This window comes from Opisthocomus hoazin, chromosome 4 (assembly GCF_030867145.1).
Source record: "Opisthocomus hoazin isolate bOpiHoa1 chromosome 4, bOpiHoa1.hap1, whole genome shotgun sequence".
Classification (NCBI taxonomy): domain Eukaryota; kingdom Metazoa; phylum Chordata; class Aves; order Opisthocomiformes; family Opisthocomidae; genus Opisthocomus; species Opisthocomus hoazin.
Window position 1 is genome coordinate 24,894,765 of NC_134417.1, and position 17,237 is coordinate 24,912,001.

General features: G+C 42.6%; 1 protein-coding gene and 1 long non-coding RNA gene across 6 annotated transcripts in view; one reads left to right on the top strand and one right to left on the bottom strand.

Annotated features, from left to right (window-relative positions):
* Window positions 1–239: 239 nt before the first annotated feature.
* Window positions 240–17,237, top strand: part of ZBBX (zinc finger B-box domain containing) — a 30,348-nt gene continuing 13,350 nt past the window's right edge. For 3 of the 5 annotated variants that reach the window (XM_075417384.1, XM_075417386.1, XM_075417387.1), the window contains exons 1-7: window positions 5,076–5,324; window positions 8,035–8,104; window positions 8,853–8,940; window positions 9,542–9,655; window positions 11,940–12,033; window positions 14,163–14,211; window positions 14,351–14,460. In XM_075417384.1, the coding sequence (XP_075273499.1) occupies window positions 8,873–8,940; window positions 9,542–9,655; window positions 11,940–12,033; window positions 14,163–14,211; window positions 14,351–14,460 (435 nt within the window). In that variant the 5' untranslated portion in view covers window positions 5,076–5,324; window positions 8,035–8,104; window positions 8,853–8,872. Of the gene's footprint in view, window positions 291–2,163; window positions 2,360–5,020; window positions 5,325–8,034; window positions 8,105–8,852; window positions 8,941–9,541; window positions 9,656–11,939; window positions 12,034–14,162; window positions 14,212–14,350; window positions 14,461–17,237 lie in introns of those variants that run through there. The other 2 variants (XM_075417385.1, XM_075417388.1) reach the window with 2 other exon arrangements.
* Window positions 12,935–16,185, bottom strand: LOC142361026 (uncharacterized). The gene is made up of 3 exons (XR_012763566.1): window positions 16,102–16,185; window positions 14,930–15,018; window positions 12,935–13,466 (listed from the first exon to the last, which is right to left on the bottom strand). It is a non-coding gene; the product is annotated as an uncharacterized LOC142361026 (long non-coding RNA).

Consider the following 17,237-nt stretch of genomic DNA (forward strand, 5'->3'; position numbering starts at 1 on the left):
GATTATGCTGTTCAAGGGTTGGCCTGCATTTAATAGCTTTAATACTCCAGACCATCTTAAATGGGATCTGGTGTGACTAAAAGTGTAACGTGCTTCACAGCTGACTGATTGGTAGCTTTCATTCCATATATGTATCTGCAGCTACAAATGGTGGAGGAAGAGGGAAAACAATGTTCTTGCTGTATGACAAAATGGAGCAAGTAATTCTCACCTAATAACCAATGCAGTCTTCTCTTGAAAACTAAAACCACTCTGCTTTTATTGGAAGTGTATTAGTAGTGCATGGTCAGGTAAGCAAAACTGATGTTATTTCCATTTCTTGCCTGGTTACAAAAACAAGCTGTTCCAGAGCAAATCTAAAGTTCATTTCCTGCAAATACTGGTTTATAAGATTTTAAAACTGGCTTTTGGTAACTGTTCATGAAAGTGGAATTTGAACTGCATGAACGTTTGTGGGAAGTGAACAAATGGAGCTTAAAAAACAACAGAATTATATTTTCTGTTCCTTCTTCATTTTCAGTATTAACATAACTCACAGCTCTCCAACCTGAAAAGGGTTGAAGTTTTGGGTCTGGGCCCTCACCTTCACAGGAGGCAGTGTCTCCCCAACCTTTCACCAGTCTCTGCTGTAGGCACGCAGACGCAGGAAGGGTGGCGAGAGTGAGTGTGCTGAAGAGGAGCCTCCTATACTACTTTGGCAGCTCTCCCCTACAGCCAGCACGCAGCTGCGCTCAGTGACCCCTCTCCTCTGTGAATGGCAGGAGGCTGGATGGAAGAAAAATTGGTCACATCAAGCCTGAGGGCCATGAACGCTGTAACCTTGATCTGTTTTGAGGGCTGAGCCTTACAGCGTGCAAATGTGGCTGGGGAACACGATACGGGGACTAGAAATGCCCAAATGCCCAGTCTTCATCTATTTGTAAACTGCTCAGTGCTGAACTCAGCAGATGGTCTTACTTTCCCGTGCATCTTTCAGCTCTGCATCTTTCACCTCTGCAATGAGCAGGCTAAGTCCTGCGCACCTTACCTAAAGAGGAAATCCGTTTAAAAACATCTTAAAGAGTTTTGGAGTTCCTCAGTCCTGATGCAGTAAAAGCTGCTTCCAATTATTCCACAACAGGAATAAACAGCTTTTTATTTTGTTTAAAACTGAAGCTTGAAACAAATTTAAAGGGTTGTAAATCAGAGTAGGAATGCGACTTGGTACAAAACCCTAAAAGTCATTCTTGGTGTAAGGTTCTTGCCTCTGTGCTCAGGTGTTCTTTCTAACTGTAGCTTCTTTCTAACTGTAGCTTTAAATACAGAGATTCAAAAACAATTTAAATATATTTTAATATGGAGTGAATAGGCAAAACCCACAGAGTTAATAAATCTGGTTTCCTTTGTTGTCAAGAACAGTTTGAGAACAAAGGTAATAGCAACAGGAATAGCCTTAAGAAACACAGAAGGTTTATAACTTATAGCACAACTCCACCAGATGGATTTTAGTTGAATTTCAGTTGTTTGTCCTCATAAACTTTACATTTACTTTCAAGACAAGTGACTCTGGCAGAAATTAGGCATGCACTCCTTTTTTTGTGTGATCTACATTTGTGAAAGTTGATTGCAAAAATACGAAGTTATGTTTGATTATGAAAATCAGATTTAGCTAAGTGGAACAAAACATAGGACTGAACAGCAGAAAAGACACATAAAATAGCTGAAACTTAAACAATCTAATTATAAATATGGTGACGTATAGAACGCCAGCATCAAATTCTGCATTACTTCATCTCCCATGTATGTAAATCTAATAGTCCAAACCTCATACAAAACAGGCTCTTGGTATTCTTCCAGCTAAAGTGCTTGATCCAAAGCTCACAAAGTCAGTATGAATCATTTAACTTTTGGAAGCTGAATGCCAATTTTTCTGCAGAAAATTACCTTACATATAAACTAAAATGAAAGTCTTGCATTTTTCCTAGCAGAAAATTTGTAATTAAAAGTAGTCTTGAGTATTGTAACAATGACTGGGACACAATTGATCGAGAATAATGTATTACTTTTACATTCTTTAAGGATACAACAGGTATCACATGTACAATGCCTTTCAGTAAGTCATTATTATAGAATATGTGATATGAAGAACTGTATGTGGCTACTAACAACATAGCTTTCCTACAGGAAAGAACATGTTTAAATGCTACAAAACAATGCTTAAAGTAACATCCAGAATACACATCAGCTGTCACTAATGGCACAGTTACACTGTGGACACTGCTCCGCTCCGTCACAGCAAAGACAGGACAGAAGGATGCAGACACTGGGGTTTAGAACGATACAGCCTCCTCTGTACTCAGCTACTGGTTGTTTATAAAAGGTGAGGTTTGTGTAAACATCTTCTAAAAATAATTCTTTTTTTCCCTGATGCTGATGTCACTTTTTATTCTGAAGTGCTTGTTTATTGCCAGGTAAATGAGTCTAAGCTGGCTCCAGTTTGCATGGTCTTTGGAATTATTTTGTTAAAACAGATAACAATTTATTTCTACTTTTTCATCAAAACATTTTTGGTCAAACAGACAACAGCTCCAAATTTGTTTCAAAGCAGAGAGTATTAGGATGTATTTTTAGACTGATACACATTATGCAAAGTACGGTTCTGTATCAAGATCAAAAATTCTATATGTGCTTCCACAGGGTCTCAACACAAATTGCTTGTCAGGGTAAAATCTTGACAACTGTACTGTAACCAGGATGATGAAGGAAAATTACTGCCAGACAGATTATGTAGTTGAGAAAAACTGTGTACGTTATTCTATGCCTCCTAGCTTGAATACATACAGAAATGCAAATTTTCCAAATGAAATACAGCTTAGAGTGCATAAATTTCAAACAGATAATAGTTTGCACTTATTAAAGCTTTGCTTGGATCATAAACAGAGTGCTTTTTCCTGAAATGCCAGCTTTTCTGTAAAGACTGTTTTTTCCCCTAAAGGAGCATCAATTATAAGTAACAGCCTAGCCACCAAATTTGGAAGGGCTAGACTTGAAGCAAATGTAGTGAAAAAGTATGATTGATTAAAAAAATTATTATCTTGCCATGCACTCTAGGTATCCTTTGAGGGAACGGCATGGGAGTTATTGCTTATTGGCAGATACATAAATGCCTGGTCTGTAAGAGCCAAGAGGTGATGCACAGATCTACAACTGTACATACCTATGGGCTGTGCATAGATAGAGCTTTTCTGAAAAATTAAATGTCACCAGGAAGGGCTATAGCTCTCTGTGTCCTGTGCATCAACTAAAGGTTAGTGTTAGCAGTGGATAATGGGATAACTTGTGCGAAAAGCTATTCAAAGCCTCCTTGTGCTCAGCTCGGTTGATTTCAGTTTAGCTGCTCAAAGCATGGCACCTAATCAGCAGGAAGAGTGTATTGGTTCCTTCAGAGTGAAGTTCCAAATAAGTTAGAATAAAAACATAGAAAAGCCCAGCTACAAAGATAAGCAGGGGCACGTCTTGCAGCGGCTTTGGGAATAAAGTCTGGCCTGAGATGGGAAGCCTTGCAGCAGGAGCCGCGGGATGAAGGGAGAGGACACGGCTTCCTCCTGCAGCACAACCATGTACCCGCTGGGTTTATCTATTGCTGGGCAGACCCAGGCCGGTTCCAACAGAATCACAGCATGGTCGGGGTTGGAAGGGACCTCTGTGGGTCACCCAGTCCAACCCCCTGCCGAAGCAGGGTCACCCAGAGCAGGCTGCACAGGACCTTGTCCAGGCGGGTCTTGAATATCTCCAGAGAAGGAGACTCCACAACCTCCCTGGGCAGCCTGTTCCAGTGCTCCGTCACCCTCAGAGGGAAGAAGTTCTTCCTCATGTTCAGACGGAACTTCCTCTGCTTCAGTTTGTGCCCGTTGCCCCTTGTCCTGTCGCTGGGCACCACTAAAAAGAGTCTGGCCCCATCCTCCTGACACCCACCCTGCAGATATTTATAGGCACTTATTAGGGCCCCTCTCAGCCTTCTCTTCTTCAGGCTGAACAAGCCCAGCTCCCTCAGCCTTCCCTTGTAGGAGAGATGCTCCAGTCCCCTCATCATCCTCGTAGCCCTCTGCTGGACTCTCTCCAGTAGCTCCTCATCTTTCTTGAACTGGGGAGCCCAGAACTGGATGCAGCACTGCAGATGGGGCCTCACTAGGGCAGTGTAGAGGGGGAGGAGAACCTGCCTCGACCTGCTGGCCACACTCCTCTTGATGCACCCCAGGATCCCATTGGCCTTCTTGGCAACCAGGACACACTGCTGGCTCAGTGCTATGGCGGGGCTGTGCTAGACCAAGGGAAAAACTGTATCAAGCATAATTTGAAGTAACTCCTCCGTCGCCATGCTCTTCAGGGCACCCCTTGTCACTTCTGCTGGGGTCTGAGCGTTACCCATCCAGTAGTGTGAAAATACCAGCCATGTTGTTGTTTTCACGGTAGAAACCCCTTTGCACTTACTGTGGGGACAAAAGCCTTTAGAAAGCACACCCTGAACACCCCAAAGCCAGCGCATCGAAGTGCTGCGAAGGTGTTACTGAGCCTCAGGATTTCTAGAGGGCCTCGCACATTCCTGGTGGGCCCGTCGGCTGTCGATGGCAGCGGCCCCGGGCCGACTCGGGGCCGAGGGGCTCTGAGGGCCAGCTTTACAGCCACCGAGGGAGAAGCTGCGAGGCCCGGCCGGCCCGAGGGAGCCTGGCCCTGCTCCTCGCAGCGATGGCAGCAGCCCGGAGCTCTGGGGCCAGCCTCTGCAAGGCCTGCCGGGCCGGAGCCTGCAGGGCGGCCCTTAGACAGCCGAGGGACTCAGCTGACAGGCGGCCGTGCTGGCCCGGAGTCTGGACTGAGCTGAATGCGAACACGGCCCCACGGGCACTCGCAGGGGATCCGGGGTCCAGCAGACCTCTCCCCTATTCCACCCCCCCCCCCCCATCGCCGCACGGAGTGGTCTCTCCCTATCTCTCACCCCCCCCCCCCCCCCCCACGGCGCCAAATGGACTCGCCCGCGCGGCCGCTGCCATGGGAACGGAGCGTGGCGGCAGCGCTGAGGGGAGGCGGGAGCGGAGCGGCCCCTGGCGGGGGTGAGCCGGGCAGTGAGCTCTTGGCGGCGGCTGGGGGGGGCCTCCGGTGTGGCGGAGGCCCGAGCTTGTGTCGGGGCGGGGGTGGCGCGGCCGTGGCCCCGCCGTGCGGTTTCCCCTCAGGGCCGAGGGTTCTCGCCCGAGCGAGCGCGTCCCGCTGCCGCCCGACGCTGAGAGAAGGTCTGGGGACAGGCGCCAAGGGACCCGCGCTCTGCCCAGCCACCTGCCCGCGCAGTTCGGGTCTGTGTTCGTCCTCTGCGCTTTTCCCTTGATTCCGCCCCCCTCCCCGTTCTGTCTTTCGGGTATTTGGTTACAGCTCTCGGCAGGTTCTTTCTTCCCTGTCCTTCCCACCTCTCCTCAGACTTCTTGGAAAACAGAGCCATAGGTAACGAAACAAAAAAGAAAGCCCACTGCTTTGAGAGCAGGGGTTTTTAATACTATTTTTCGTCCGGCTTTGCGCGTTGCTGTATGTTTTCCTAGGGCTGTCGTCTGGGCTGACTGAAATCCGTAAGCCTTGCTTAGCAGAGTCTGGAGTCTGACAGCAATACTGAAGGCCAGTCCTGACTTTGCTCCGTTTATTCACCTGTTCTTATCCCCCCCACCCGCTTCTTCCTTTGCTCTGCTTGCTTCTGGGCAATGCTTCTGCGGGAGTTCACAGGGCAATTCCTGCAGCCAGATAATGGGGATGATACGGCATTCACCTCAGAAAACATACTTGGTAACGTGACTTTTTTTTTTTCTTTTTGGAGTAGTCCACATGGAGAGACTGAGACTATTCTGCCATTGTCTTTTGTTTTGAATTTACTTAAAATGTTATTGAAATAGTTGTTGGTTAAACAGTGAAGATGCACAGGTGGTAGAAATAGGTGTTGACTTGTCAGAGTCATGGAGTCAATACATCTTTCCAATGGGTGACAGAATTGTGAAGTATAGGAAGATGATTTAAGGAAAGTATCATTTAGCTGTCTTCATCTGGTTTTCGTGATCTTACTTTGTGCGTGTTACACGGCATTAAACATAGAAATGGATAATTTGTCTAAAAATAGAAAGTGAACTTTGAAATGGGTGGTGTCACAGATGCTGGGGCATGGAGAATGTAAGTTTATCCCAAGAGACTGAGATTACATTATCATACCTGGCAGCTGGGTTTAGACTAGCTGTTAGGAGCAGATTTACAAGGCAATCAAAAGTTTGTGTGATTTTTTGTTTGTTTGTTTGTTTTTTGTTATTTTACCAGTTAGTGAAATGTTAAAGGGCATTGTATGGAAGGACCAGCAGTCTCAGCTGATATAATTAAGAGCAAATGGGTGGAGAGCAGTGTTAGACAAATTCTTTATTATGCTAAGAATTCTTCAAAGGAAAGAGTTTGGTTTGAATTATCGGTAAGGGGATAGGGATCAGTCTAGCATGAAATCTGTGTTCATGGTTATGTAATTGGATGTGAGCTATTACACATACGATAGTACCCCTTTGGATTTTATGGGTTTATTGATGTGAGGAAGCTGTTGGAATTTAGTCTGCTCTAGTTAAACTCTCATAGTTTGAAATAAACTGCACCCATCTTCAGCTGTCTTTGAGTTAAGAAGCAATCTTTAAATTGATTAGGAAGAAATTTGAGCTAAGCTGAGATAACAGGGTATATGAGATTTGTGTTCTTTTAGCCATGCAGACTTTAAAATTAAATTGACTTAAATTTCATTGAGCAGAAACACCATTTTTTTGTTTTGTTCGGTTGTGCTATATATCCATTAGCAGCACAGAGGAATCTGCTAGAATGATGAAATTTGAGTACTAGTGTGTGTAGAGGAGCAGGCAGAAAGGATGTGGATAAGTCTTGATTTATTTATGTTGATGAGTTGCTTTACTCTTTGTCTGACTGGAAAATTGTCTTGCATGTTAGAAAGAGAAAAGGATTTGTAGGTAAACAAAAAGCACACAGAAAAAGGGGAACTCTTGCCTGTATTAAAATTACAAGTCTGTTTCCAAGTGCGGAGTTTGTTTCTGAGGAGTTGGAGTTTGCTGTGTGAGTCCGTGCCTTGGGTGGACTTTACTGGCAGCCCATCTCATGGGTGCTTAGGCATGTCTTAAATGCTAAGGGTGCATATTTCCCCAAATGGGGTATGTTTAACTTTGAATGTTACAGTCTCAGTGTTTAACAACTGTTCTTATAAAAAATAGGATTATGCTCTAATAGCTTTTAAATGAATTCATGTAGTTTCTCAGAACAATTCAGGTTTTTGATCACCTGCTGTCTATCTATACCACCTGTTATCTAGAACTTGATGCCTTTTTTTCCACTCAGTATTACTGTATTCCTGAAACTTTGTAGATGGTTTTCTTTCTGATACTATCACAACTTTTAAGTTACCCCTTTAAACATTTGCTTCCAGTGGAATAGGTTCAATTTAATAAAAAAAGTCATTTATATGAGTTCACTCCTTTCCCTCCTTGAGCTTGGTAAGCTGGCTTCAGTCATTTACCTCCATTTTTACTATTGGGTAGTCTTTGGGTTACATCAACACCAGTGTGTTATCCGGGCCTGTCTGCACTAGTCTTGCTAGCGCACATTCGCCAATAGAACCTTCTTCTTAACAGAATCTTGTTTTACCTTAGAATGTGATAAAATAATAATTGTTTTGAAATGATAAGAAAGGACGGAGTGCTTGGTTTCTCCGGCACAGTAAGAAACGTGTTTGGTGCGCATGCCTGACATTTCTGTCAGCACTGAAACATCATGGCTTTCAGGTTCTGTGGCACCAGATGCTTCAATTGTTTGTGATGTGCCATTGACATGCGTTTTGCCTCATGGACGCAGGTGTTCTTTGGACATATTTTAACTGTATTAATGGTCATTTTCAGGTTTGTGTGTGAACAGGTAGCTGAGCTTTTGCTCTTGAGCTGTTACACATTTGATATATTTCAAACACTAAGCTTCTCCATATCATTTCAGTGAGGTCCTGCTTTCAGCTGGAATCTGACAGCCAGCAGCTGAAGAACAGTTTCCAAACATCCTGTCAGCTGTAAGTCTCTGGACTATAAAGTTGTGGGGTTTTTTTTTCCTTTCCCATATGCATCCCAGCAGCACAAGTAAATGTTCAGCTTTGGCACCGTGCTTGAAATCGAGTGTTGGCATGTTTCTTCCTGCAGCCTGCTTCGTCTGTACTAGTTATACTGCAGGCGTTCTAGTGCATGGAGGGTGTGGATGTTAAGCTTTAGTTTGGACTCTGTGCTGTATCCACTTGCTTGTTGGAAGAGTATTTTACAACATGGGCAAAAAAATTGTCTTTACTGCTCTCTTGAAGTTTTGAAAGTAGGGAATAATTCTGCTCTGGGAGTTATCATATTTTTGTATGAATTCGTGTATAATGGAAGACACTTGCCTTTCCAGATCAGTTGAGATGGTTTGACTTCATAGTCATTGATAATTTTCTCCTTCTCTGTGCTTTCTGCGGGTCTGGTCCAAGAGAGCTGTCTTTTGTTTAATTTTAAATCACTTTCATTGAACTTCAGGGAATTGCCCAAATGAAACAGACAAGTAAATCTTTTTCCCGGTATCATAAAGCTAGTAAAAGTTTTTCTTTCCTAAATGTAATTTAGAGTTGCTCTAGGATTTTATTGGCACTTCATACACAAGTTCTGCTCTCCATTTCTTTCCTTCTGTACTAGTATTTTTGGATTTGTACCAAGCTTTTACTGTTTTAATTTCAATCAAATTCCCATTTCAACAAGTTGCTAACTGTAGATAATTTATATTCTGACTTTTTTTAGAAGAGATTATACTGGGAATCATGAACGTTAATGATTTTGTAGTACTCCCAGGCTCAAAAACTGGAACGTCAGTGAGATTAAAAGCAAAGTAAGTGCATTTTATCTGATTGTGATAGAGATGTTTTTTAATCACTTTTGATAAGTTTTAATGCAACATTAAGTAGAAGAGCTTATTTTGTAAGAGCAAGAAGAATCATGATGTGTTTCTTCTCTGTTGTTTTCCCTACACTTTTATCCTTAAGCCTTTCATTTCTTAGGCTCTAATCTATTTTCTCAGTAAGTTATATGTCTTGTAATGCTGTATATCTAACATACATACTTCGTAAACAAACAATACTGAGGGATTCAGTGGGATAGTTTATTTTAATATAATTAAGCAATGGACCTTTCAGAATACAGACACAACTGTATCAGTTTTATGTTGGCCACTCTAAAGCTTATATTAGAGTAGCCACATCACTGTCAGTATACAGTATATATAAGGAGATATTCTTGGGTCTAAGGAGTTTGCACCTGACCTGCCCTAAATTTTCCAGGACTGTTTTCGGTTGTGTTGGGAGATAGAAGAGTGACGTGCCTTTAATGACAAATTTTTCAACTTTTTTTTCTAGCTGCTTTAGACTTCTTCAGGTACCTTACTGTCTTTCCTATAATTTCTAATGAATATTTTACTACTTTAACTTCTCCAGAACTGTCAGAGAGTTGCAGTTGGAGAAAGTGCAGTTAGAAAAAGAAAACAAAGAGATGGAGAAGAAGTTACAGCAACTGCGGTCAAAAATGAGCAGAGAAAAAGAAGAGAGAAAGTAGGTTAAACTTCTGTTTCAAAAAAAGGAATCCTGTGAGATGCCCCCTCCACACCTCCCCCTGTTGCAGATGGGATCTCTTGCAAAGTTTGGAGTTCACAGTAGTGTTCAGTCTCCTCTCTCCAATCTTTCTTCCCAATGATAAACTTGCTACCCTATGACTTTCTTATTTTCAATCTCCCATGTTGAAATGTTGATTTTTTTTTTTTTTTTTTTTTTTTTTTTGTTAAATAAGTAAACTAACAAATCCTTCTGGCATGGATATTTTTTCAGCGGCAGAGATCCTTTTTCCTCATTTGTTCCCTCTTCTCCCTTTTTCCCCTGTCTGACTGGATTTGTCACCTTAGTTTTAAAGCAGGAGACAGAAAGTAGTTTCTCTTGCACTATTTCAGTCTTATTTCTGACATTTCTAAAGAGGATGTTGTTCTTAATATTGCTTTGATCCTGTTTTGCATGCATCTCTGTAGCTTCTCAGACATTTTCTGTATGATGGAAAACATAGCTTGGAAAGTAAGCATAATGTAATGAAGCAAGTGCTAGGGTGGAAGTTTCAGTCTCAGCTCTGTTACTGGCTCACTCTGAATGTTAGCAAATCTTGGCAACATCTGCTCCCATTTCTTTGTACTTCTGCCTGATATTTTGTCACTGGAGATACAAGTGCCTTGGATACCTTAGTGCCTTAGCCTTGGTAACGCTAAGGGCCTGCTGTTTGCAGCTCTGTAAACTTTTGCTTGAGCTGTTGAGGCAGTGTTTTCCAAACAGTGCATGGCACTTTTTCCCCCCATATTGTTCTTATGCAGTTGTTCTGGCACTGTTCTCATGGCCTGGTACCTGAAAACCCTGATAGCGTTGTTACAGTGAGTTCAAATGACAGGAACCATTGACATTTGCACCAGTGGTGGGAAGATCATCCCCTCCTACACATTTTCCTTACCCCTTGTTTTGTGTGCTTTAGTTTATATTGCACTGTGTTTGGTTTTCTGTAAAACAAAGTAGGTCAGTCATTTGAATACTTGCTAAACATTACTTATAATACTTGCTAAACATTATGCAATAGTGTATTATTATAGTGCAGAGAGGGACCTGGGTGTCATGGTGGACGACAGGTTGGCCATGAGCCAGCAGTGTGCCCTGGTTGCCAAGAAGGCCAATGGGATCCTGGGGTGCATCAAGAGGAGTGCGGGCAGCAGGTCGAGGGAGGTTCTCCTCCCCTTCTACTCTGCCCTAGTGAGGCCCCATCTGCAGTACTGTGTCCAGTTCTGGGCTCCCCAATTCAAGAAAGATGAGGAGCTACTGGAGAGAGTCCAGCGGAGGGCTACAAGGATGGTGAGGGGACTGGAGCATCTCTCCTACAAGGGAAGGCTGAGGGAGCTGGGCTTGTTCAGCCTGAAGAAGAGAAGGCTGAGAGGGGACCTTCTAAATGCCTATAAATATCTGCAGGGTGGGTGTCAGGAGGATGGGGCCAGACTCTTTTTAGTGGTGCCCAGCGACAGGACAAGGGGCAATGGGCACAAACTGAAGCAGAGGAAGTTCCGTCTGAACATGAGGAAGAACTTCTTCCCTCTGAGGGTGACGGAGCACTGGAACAGGCTGCCCAGGGAGGCTGTGGAGTCTCCTTCTCTGGAGATATTCAAGACCCGCCTGGACAAGGTCCTGTGCAGCCTGCTGTAGGTGATCCTGCTTTGGCAGAGGGGTTGGGCTAGATGACCCACAGAGGTCCCTTCCAACCCCTACCATTCTGTGATTATGCAGTGTGCTAAAGCTGAAAATCACTGTCTTATCTCCCTTAGTTTTAAATTCTTCCCCACTGTCTTTCATGTCCATCGTAGTAGTCAATATCTAAACTGATATTCACTGAAATCTTAATTGTAGCTATAAGTTCCTGGCTTGTTAAAAGACGCTAGATTTTAGCTGTGCTGGATGAGTGCCCTAGACTAAATTGGGACAATGACGATTTATCTAAAGTGTCTTCTGTGATGTTTTTATTCTTCCAAAACCAACCTTAGAGAATTGATGGGATTTTCTTACATTTAAAAACTTAGACCAATTTGATGGTCTAAAAATAAGTACTTTCTTATGCATTTGATGTTTTTACTACTGTTAAAATAGATGTGAAGCAGGTTTTAATGGAACGGTGTTTGTGTTCTGGGAAATTGATTATCCTATAGACAAATATTTCATTTTTGTGATGACGTCTTATTTAAAAATATAAAGGAAAACATTTATCTTCCTCTTGTTTACAGAAGACATAACTTGTAAGTTCTTTCTTGCTTTTGGTTCATAGGAAATCAAGTGCTTATCATTGGAAATCTGGACAGGCAGGACCAATGACCATCCAAGCCCGAGTTTTGTCACAAAGCAAAGGCAACAATAATAAGGTAGTAACCTGTCAGTATATTTTCAGGTATAGCTATTTAAAAAAACAACAAGATTTAGAAAGTTTATCCTGGGGAACATGGGAATTTTAAATACTGTAAAAATAAAAGGTTAAGCACCTTCTGAGTAAAATTTCTGATTGTTTATTTTTGCCTGCCAAGCTTATGTTTCCCTTTGAGGTGGAGGAACATCAGGTTCTGTTTGGTGATCTGTTTTATTAATTGCAACAGATAGTAAATTATCATTGTTTGTACAGTTTTAATATTGTAAGAGTCTAATTTGGTAGTGATGAAAGTCATCAGGAGCCCCCCCCCCCAACTTCTGCATGTCCTATAATCCTTTTTATGATGCTTCTAGTTTTCCTTCCTTTCAGTAAGTACAGGAGGAGACTTGGGAACCCAACCTGCCACTTGGTCCACAGTAGCTGGAAAAGTCCTACATTCATCCCCTGAGGACTGATGCTGGTTGGTCAAGTGTGGGTTAGATAGATCTTTGAAGCATTCTCTTGGACAAGGACCGGACTCGGTCCATTCTCTTGGACAGAGACCGAATGCTTCCGAGTGTTTTAAAATGTGGATTAGGTTTATCAATTGACTGTTGTTCTATGGCATTCTTGTTCAGACCTAAAAGGAGAGATGTAGAGCTTTCATGTTAAGTCATTGAAAAATTTGTTTTCTTTTTAATATGTACACAATGGGGTATTTTCCCCTTATTTCCTTTTGGAAATGACTAGGGTAATTTTGCTCGAACTCTCAAAACTATTAACGATAAGGTGGACATATGGTAATGGTAAAAGTTGGTGAAATTTGTAAGTAGCTGAAGACTGGACCTTGTAGGGAGTGTTACCATTTCCAGCTGTAGTAACCTAGTCTTCATATTTCATTCTCTGGTGAAATAAATCCATCATTTTAATAGCTTAGGCTCTTGTCCTTGAGGCTTTACACATCATGAAAGCAAGCATTAGTTATATCCATCATCAAATACTGTTCATGAGTGCTGTTAAAATACAAATTGTGATAACAGAGCTTATGTTCTTTACTTGTTCCATGAATTAGTATAAAAAATCTGCAGGGGATCCCCAAATCCAGACTAATTCAACTTAGAGATACTTCCTCATTCCTTTAGCAGACATTGATGTGTCTGGAGAGGCATGCAAATTGGACTGAGTGGGACATAAAAAGAGAATTTCTCTTATGATTTTTTTTTCCTGGAAGCCATGCTATGTATGCTATGTTGGAATGAGAGCTGTTAATTAAGAGAGACCATTTGAAACTGACTGACATAAAGCTTACGTAAGTCTGAAGAGAAAAACAGACAACGGCAACTTCAGACTAAGCCATCGCAGTTGCTATTTGAAGTCTTCTGAAGCAGCGGCAGTTTGGTGTGAAGGTCTTCTCAGCCAGCACGCTGAATTTCATTAAAATTGCTTACTTGCCTGTGAGTAGAAGAGAGGATCAGAATGAAAAGGTTTTCTTTAACACACCTCCTTCTCTTTCCCCTTCTCTGAGACAAGTAACTTGAAGCTGTTAAAGCTTTAAAGACTTCAGATTTCAGCTGCAATGGTGAAGGAGAAGATATATGGGGCAGAATTTTCAAGAGGGCAACATTAAAATAGCTGCAGATCCATGGGGGGGGGGGGGGGCAGGTGAGGGTGCGGTGTGCACTCTACTTTCAGGGAAGAACCGAGGAGCTAAAATGTTGAAAATGTTCAGTTACTGGGGTGCTAGATCGTGGAAGGGTAATGAGGAGAAGCAGAAGGGAAACAAACTAACGCTCCCCCTGCTCCCAGCAAACTGTAGGTAGATACATGTGCAGGTTATATGTGCAATAGACTTCATTTGTTGACATTTGAGCTGAAGTCACTATGGTTATGAAAGTTCTGCAGGTCTGTGCTTGTGGAAGACACTTGCTGCATGCCTGGCTGGGCAAACAAGGACCATGTCACTTCATGAGTGGGGAGGGAAGCTGGTCACGAACTTAAAGGCTGGCATGAACAATACATGGAGTTTTCACTTTAAATACATGCTCAGCTCTTTTCCTAGAAACAGTAACATTTCATTCTATAAAAGTTAGCTTTTATTTATTTTCATTACCACCTTATATATATATATGTAAATATTCTTCCATATAGGTTTCTTCAGGAAAAGTGAAGTTGCAAATACTCAAAGAACAGCTTCAAGGTAAAGACATCTTTGTTAACTAAGTAAAAACTCAGAAACTTCTGGTAGAGTAGCTGGTTCTTGGAGGTTGGTGCAATTAAGCAATAAAGAAGTCAGAGACTGGAGTACTGGGTTTGAGTTTGTTTGTTTTTTCCCCCAGAGCCATTGAAAGAATCATTTAAGCGTGAAGTGGCAAAGGCTGTAGCTCATGAAAAATCTGAAGTGAAGGGGATAGCAAGCAGACTATGTGAAACCAAGAGTAAGCTGCTGGTAAGTAAATGGTTTAAACAGTGCTCTGCAGCAACAGAATATCATGTGTATATATAGTAGCTTTGTAGCAGTATCTACACGTACATATATTATGTAGTATAATTTGTTGTAAATTGAATTTGGGTTTGTCCAGGCTGCAGACTGTGTGTGGTCTGCACAGACAAGCTGTCGGACCTGGAATTCGCTTCCAGGCTCCTTCATGAAGTGGAATATATGGAAATATGTATGTGCATGCCTAAAACACAGGTGCAGGTGTAGTAAATATTACGTTAGCTTTCTGTATGTTAACTTTTCTGTACCATGCAGTTGTATTACGGTCGTCTGTGGAAGTTGTGCTAGCAGCCTCCGCCCCTTCCGGAACAGGCGATGATTCTGATGACAGTGTTGCTGCTTTGAAATGATGAAGTCAGGGAGCTCATTTGAACTTTTAGCCTTAGCCTTTCTGGTGAATTGAAGATTTTTTTCATACCTTATTTCTGGAGTTGGTTCTGCTGCAAAAAATAAGACTTCTCTAAGATGGTCAGCTTGAGGTGCCATATTGACTGAGATGTGCAGCAACTTAAAAAGATGAAAAAATGACTTACATATTTGAGATCACTTTCATTTGACTTAAATATCTTATCTTTCTGGAATTGAAATTAGAGTGATATTTTTTCTCATCTGTTTCCCAAAATACGTTGGTGATATCTACTTTAATTCAAGGGTTTCTCTCTGTGATAACTACTTAGTATGCATAAGGTAAAGGGAGGTTTTATACGCTGATCTCCCTGGAAGGCAAGGAAACAGATAAAATAATTCCGTTATTATTTTTTACCAGTTCTTTAACAGGGAGTTTCTTTAAGCTGTATCTTTATTAATTTGCCCAGTATGTGACTATGACTGAAGAAGACTGATCTGTTATTTTTATCATATGGTAGTGTTAGTTAAGTGAGATGTATGGTTGCAGGCAAGTAGGGTAAAATTGAGTGGTCTGTGAATATTTGGTAATTTTAAATACTTTGATAAGCACCAGGGCACGTTCTTAATTTTGCCTGCTTTCTGAGCTGCTACTTGCTGGCTGTGTTCGAGTGGAAATTATTATTATCGAGCATGAGGTGATAATTAATGAGTGCGAGGTGATAGTTAATAGAGACATTTTTGCCTTTTAGTAAGCGTAAATAGGAAACCTTGCCTCCAAAGTAGGATCTAGCCCCCTGCTATGATTTCCGAAGTAACTTGTGGCAATAGAGTTTAATTCCATTGTTGAATAAGAAAGTAACATTTCTATTCTAAAAAGTGACACCTCTCTTAGAAAGATTTCCCCTGCCCCCAGTAATAAATGCCATATTTTTATTGCTTTTATGGCAGATTAAAGCAGTGGTTTTACTGGTTTTCCCTAGGAAAAAATACCTGTGGATTTTAAATTTCTGTTAAGAATGCCTGGCATCAAAGCCACCGGGATTTTGCTTCCTTCGATTCTTTGATTTTTTTTATTTTTTTTTTTCTTCCCCCAATTTAGCTTAATTTAATGTTCCCCTTCATTTCAGTAGCGCTCCCCTGAGAAGGAGTATCCCGCCCGTCCCCGCAGCGCCCAGGCTGCCTTCTCCCTCCCGCCGAGCCCCGTAAACCCGCCTCCCCGTGCCGGCCGGTGCCTGGGCTCACCGGCGCTGCTGGTGGGACGGCGCTAACGGCTCCGTGCGGAGCGGCCGGTGGGGTCTTCGGGCAGCGCCCGCTGTCCCCCGGGGCTCTGCTCTGCTCGGGAGAGGCGCCCGCGGGCTCTCCCCGGGCCGCCTCCGCCGGCATCGCCCCGCCCCGCCTCTCCGCAGCCGGGCCGGCGGCTGCTGGCGCGGGGCGGGCCGCCAGGCGGCGCTGGGACCCCGCCGGCCTCTCCCTCCGCGTCTGAGGCACCGGCCCCGCTGCGTCTGGGTGCCGTGCTGGCACGGCTGCGCCGGTGAGCCCAGGCACCGGCCACTTTTCCATGATGTCACTGGGTATGTCATTCTGTTACCCTGCTAAAATTTATTTGATTATCTCATTCTTTCTTCCCAGAAATATGATCCTTTTAGTGCTGCAGTAAATTGTCAAAGCTATTGGTCTGATAAACACATCTTTGTCGAAATGATCATTCCTTATAGTATGTTAGTAGAAAGATTATATCATTTGATGGAAAAACTTCAGGTGAGAATTTAAAGCAGTTACAGGAGGATACACCATCCTGTGAGTAACGAAAAGCTAGCAATAAATCATCTTTTTGGGATGATGTGTTATCCTGAGCTATGCAGTGGATATAAGAGATTTTCCGTGAGCTGTTTTGCATGGACATAAAAATATTTCACCACACACATCTAAATGCAGAAGTGTTTAGGGTTTTCATTTTTCAGTAGACTGTAGCTCTTTTAAACCTAGAACTGAAAACTAGGTGGTAGCAATAGTGAGACAAGAATGATAAGTCTTGGCATTTGTAAAGTGTTCTCTTTTAGATTTTGTTTGTTTGTTTTTAAAGGGATAAGCCACTTCTCATTTTTGGTGGTAAACAAACTGAATTGAGATGTTGAAAGTGTGTTGTGGGGATTAAAAGCCACAGAGCAGTTCACTGGAAGAATACAAGGGTTTAAACAGAATCATGGAGTGCTGTGATCATTCCATCTGCATCTGGAGAATTCTACCTTAAGTTGTCTTGATTCTCCCTCCCTTTTTACTTCTCTTCTTCCCTGTTCTCTCCAGTCCTACTCTGAAACTGATTAGAAACTTCCTCTGTTAATAAAGGGAGCTAACAAAAGGGTGCAGAGATATGCCTG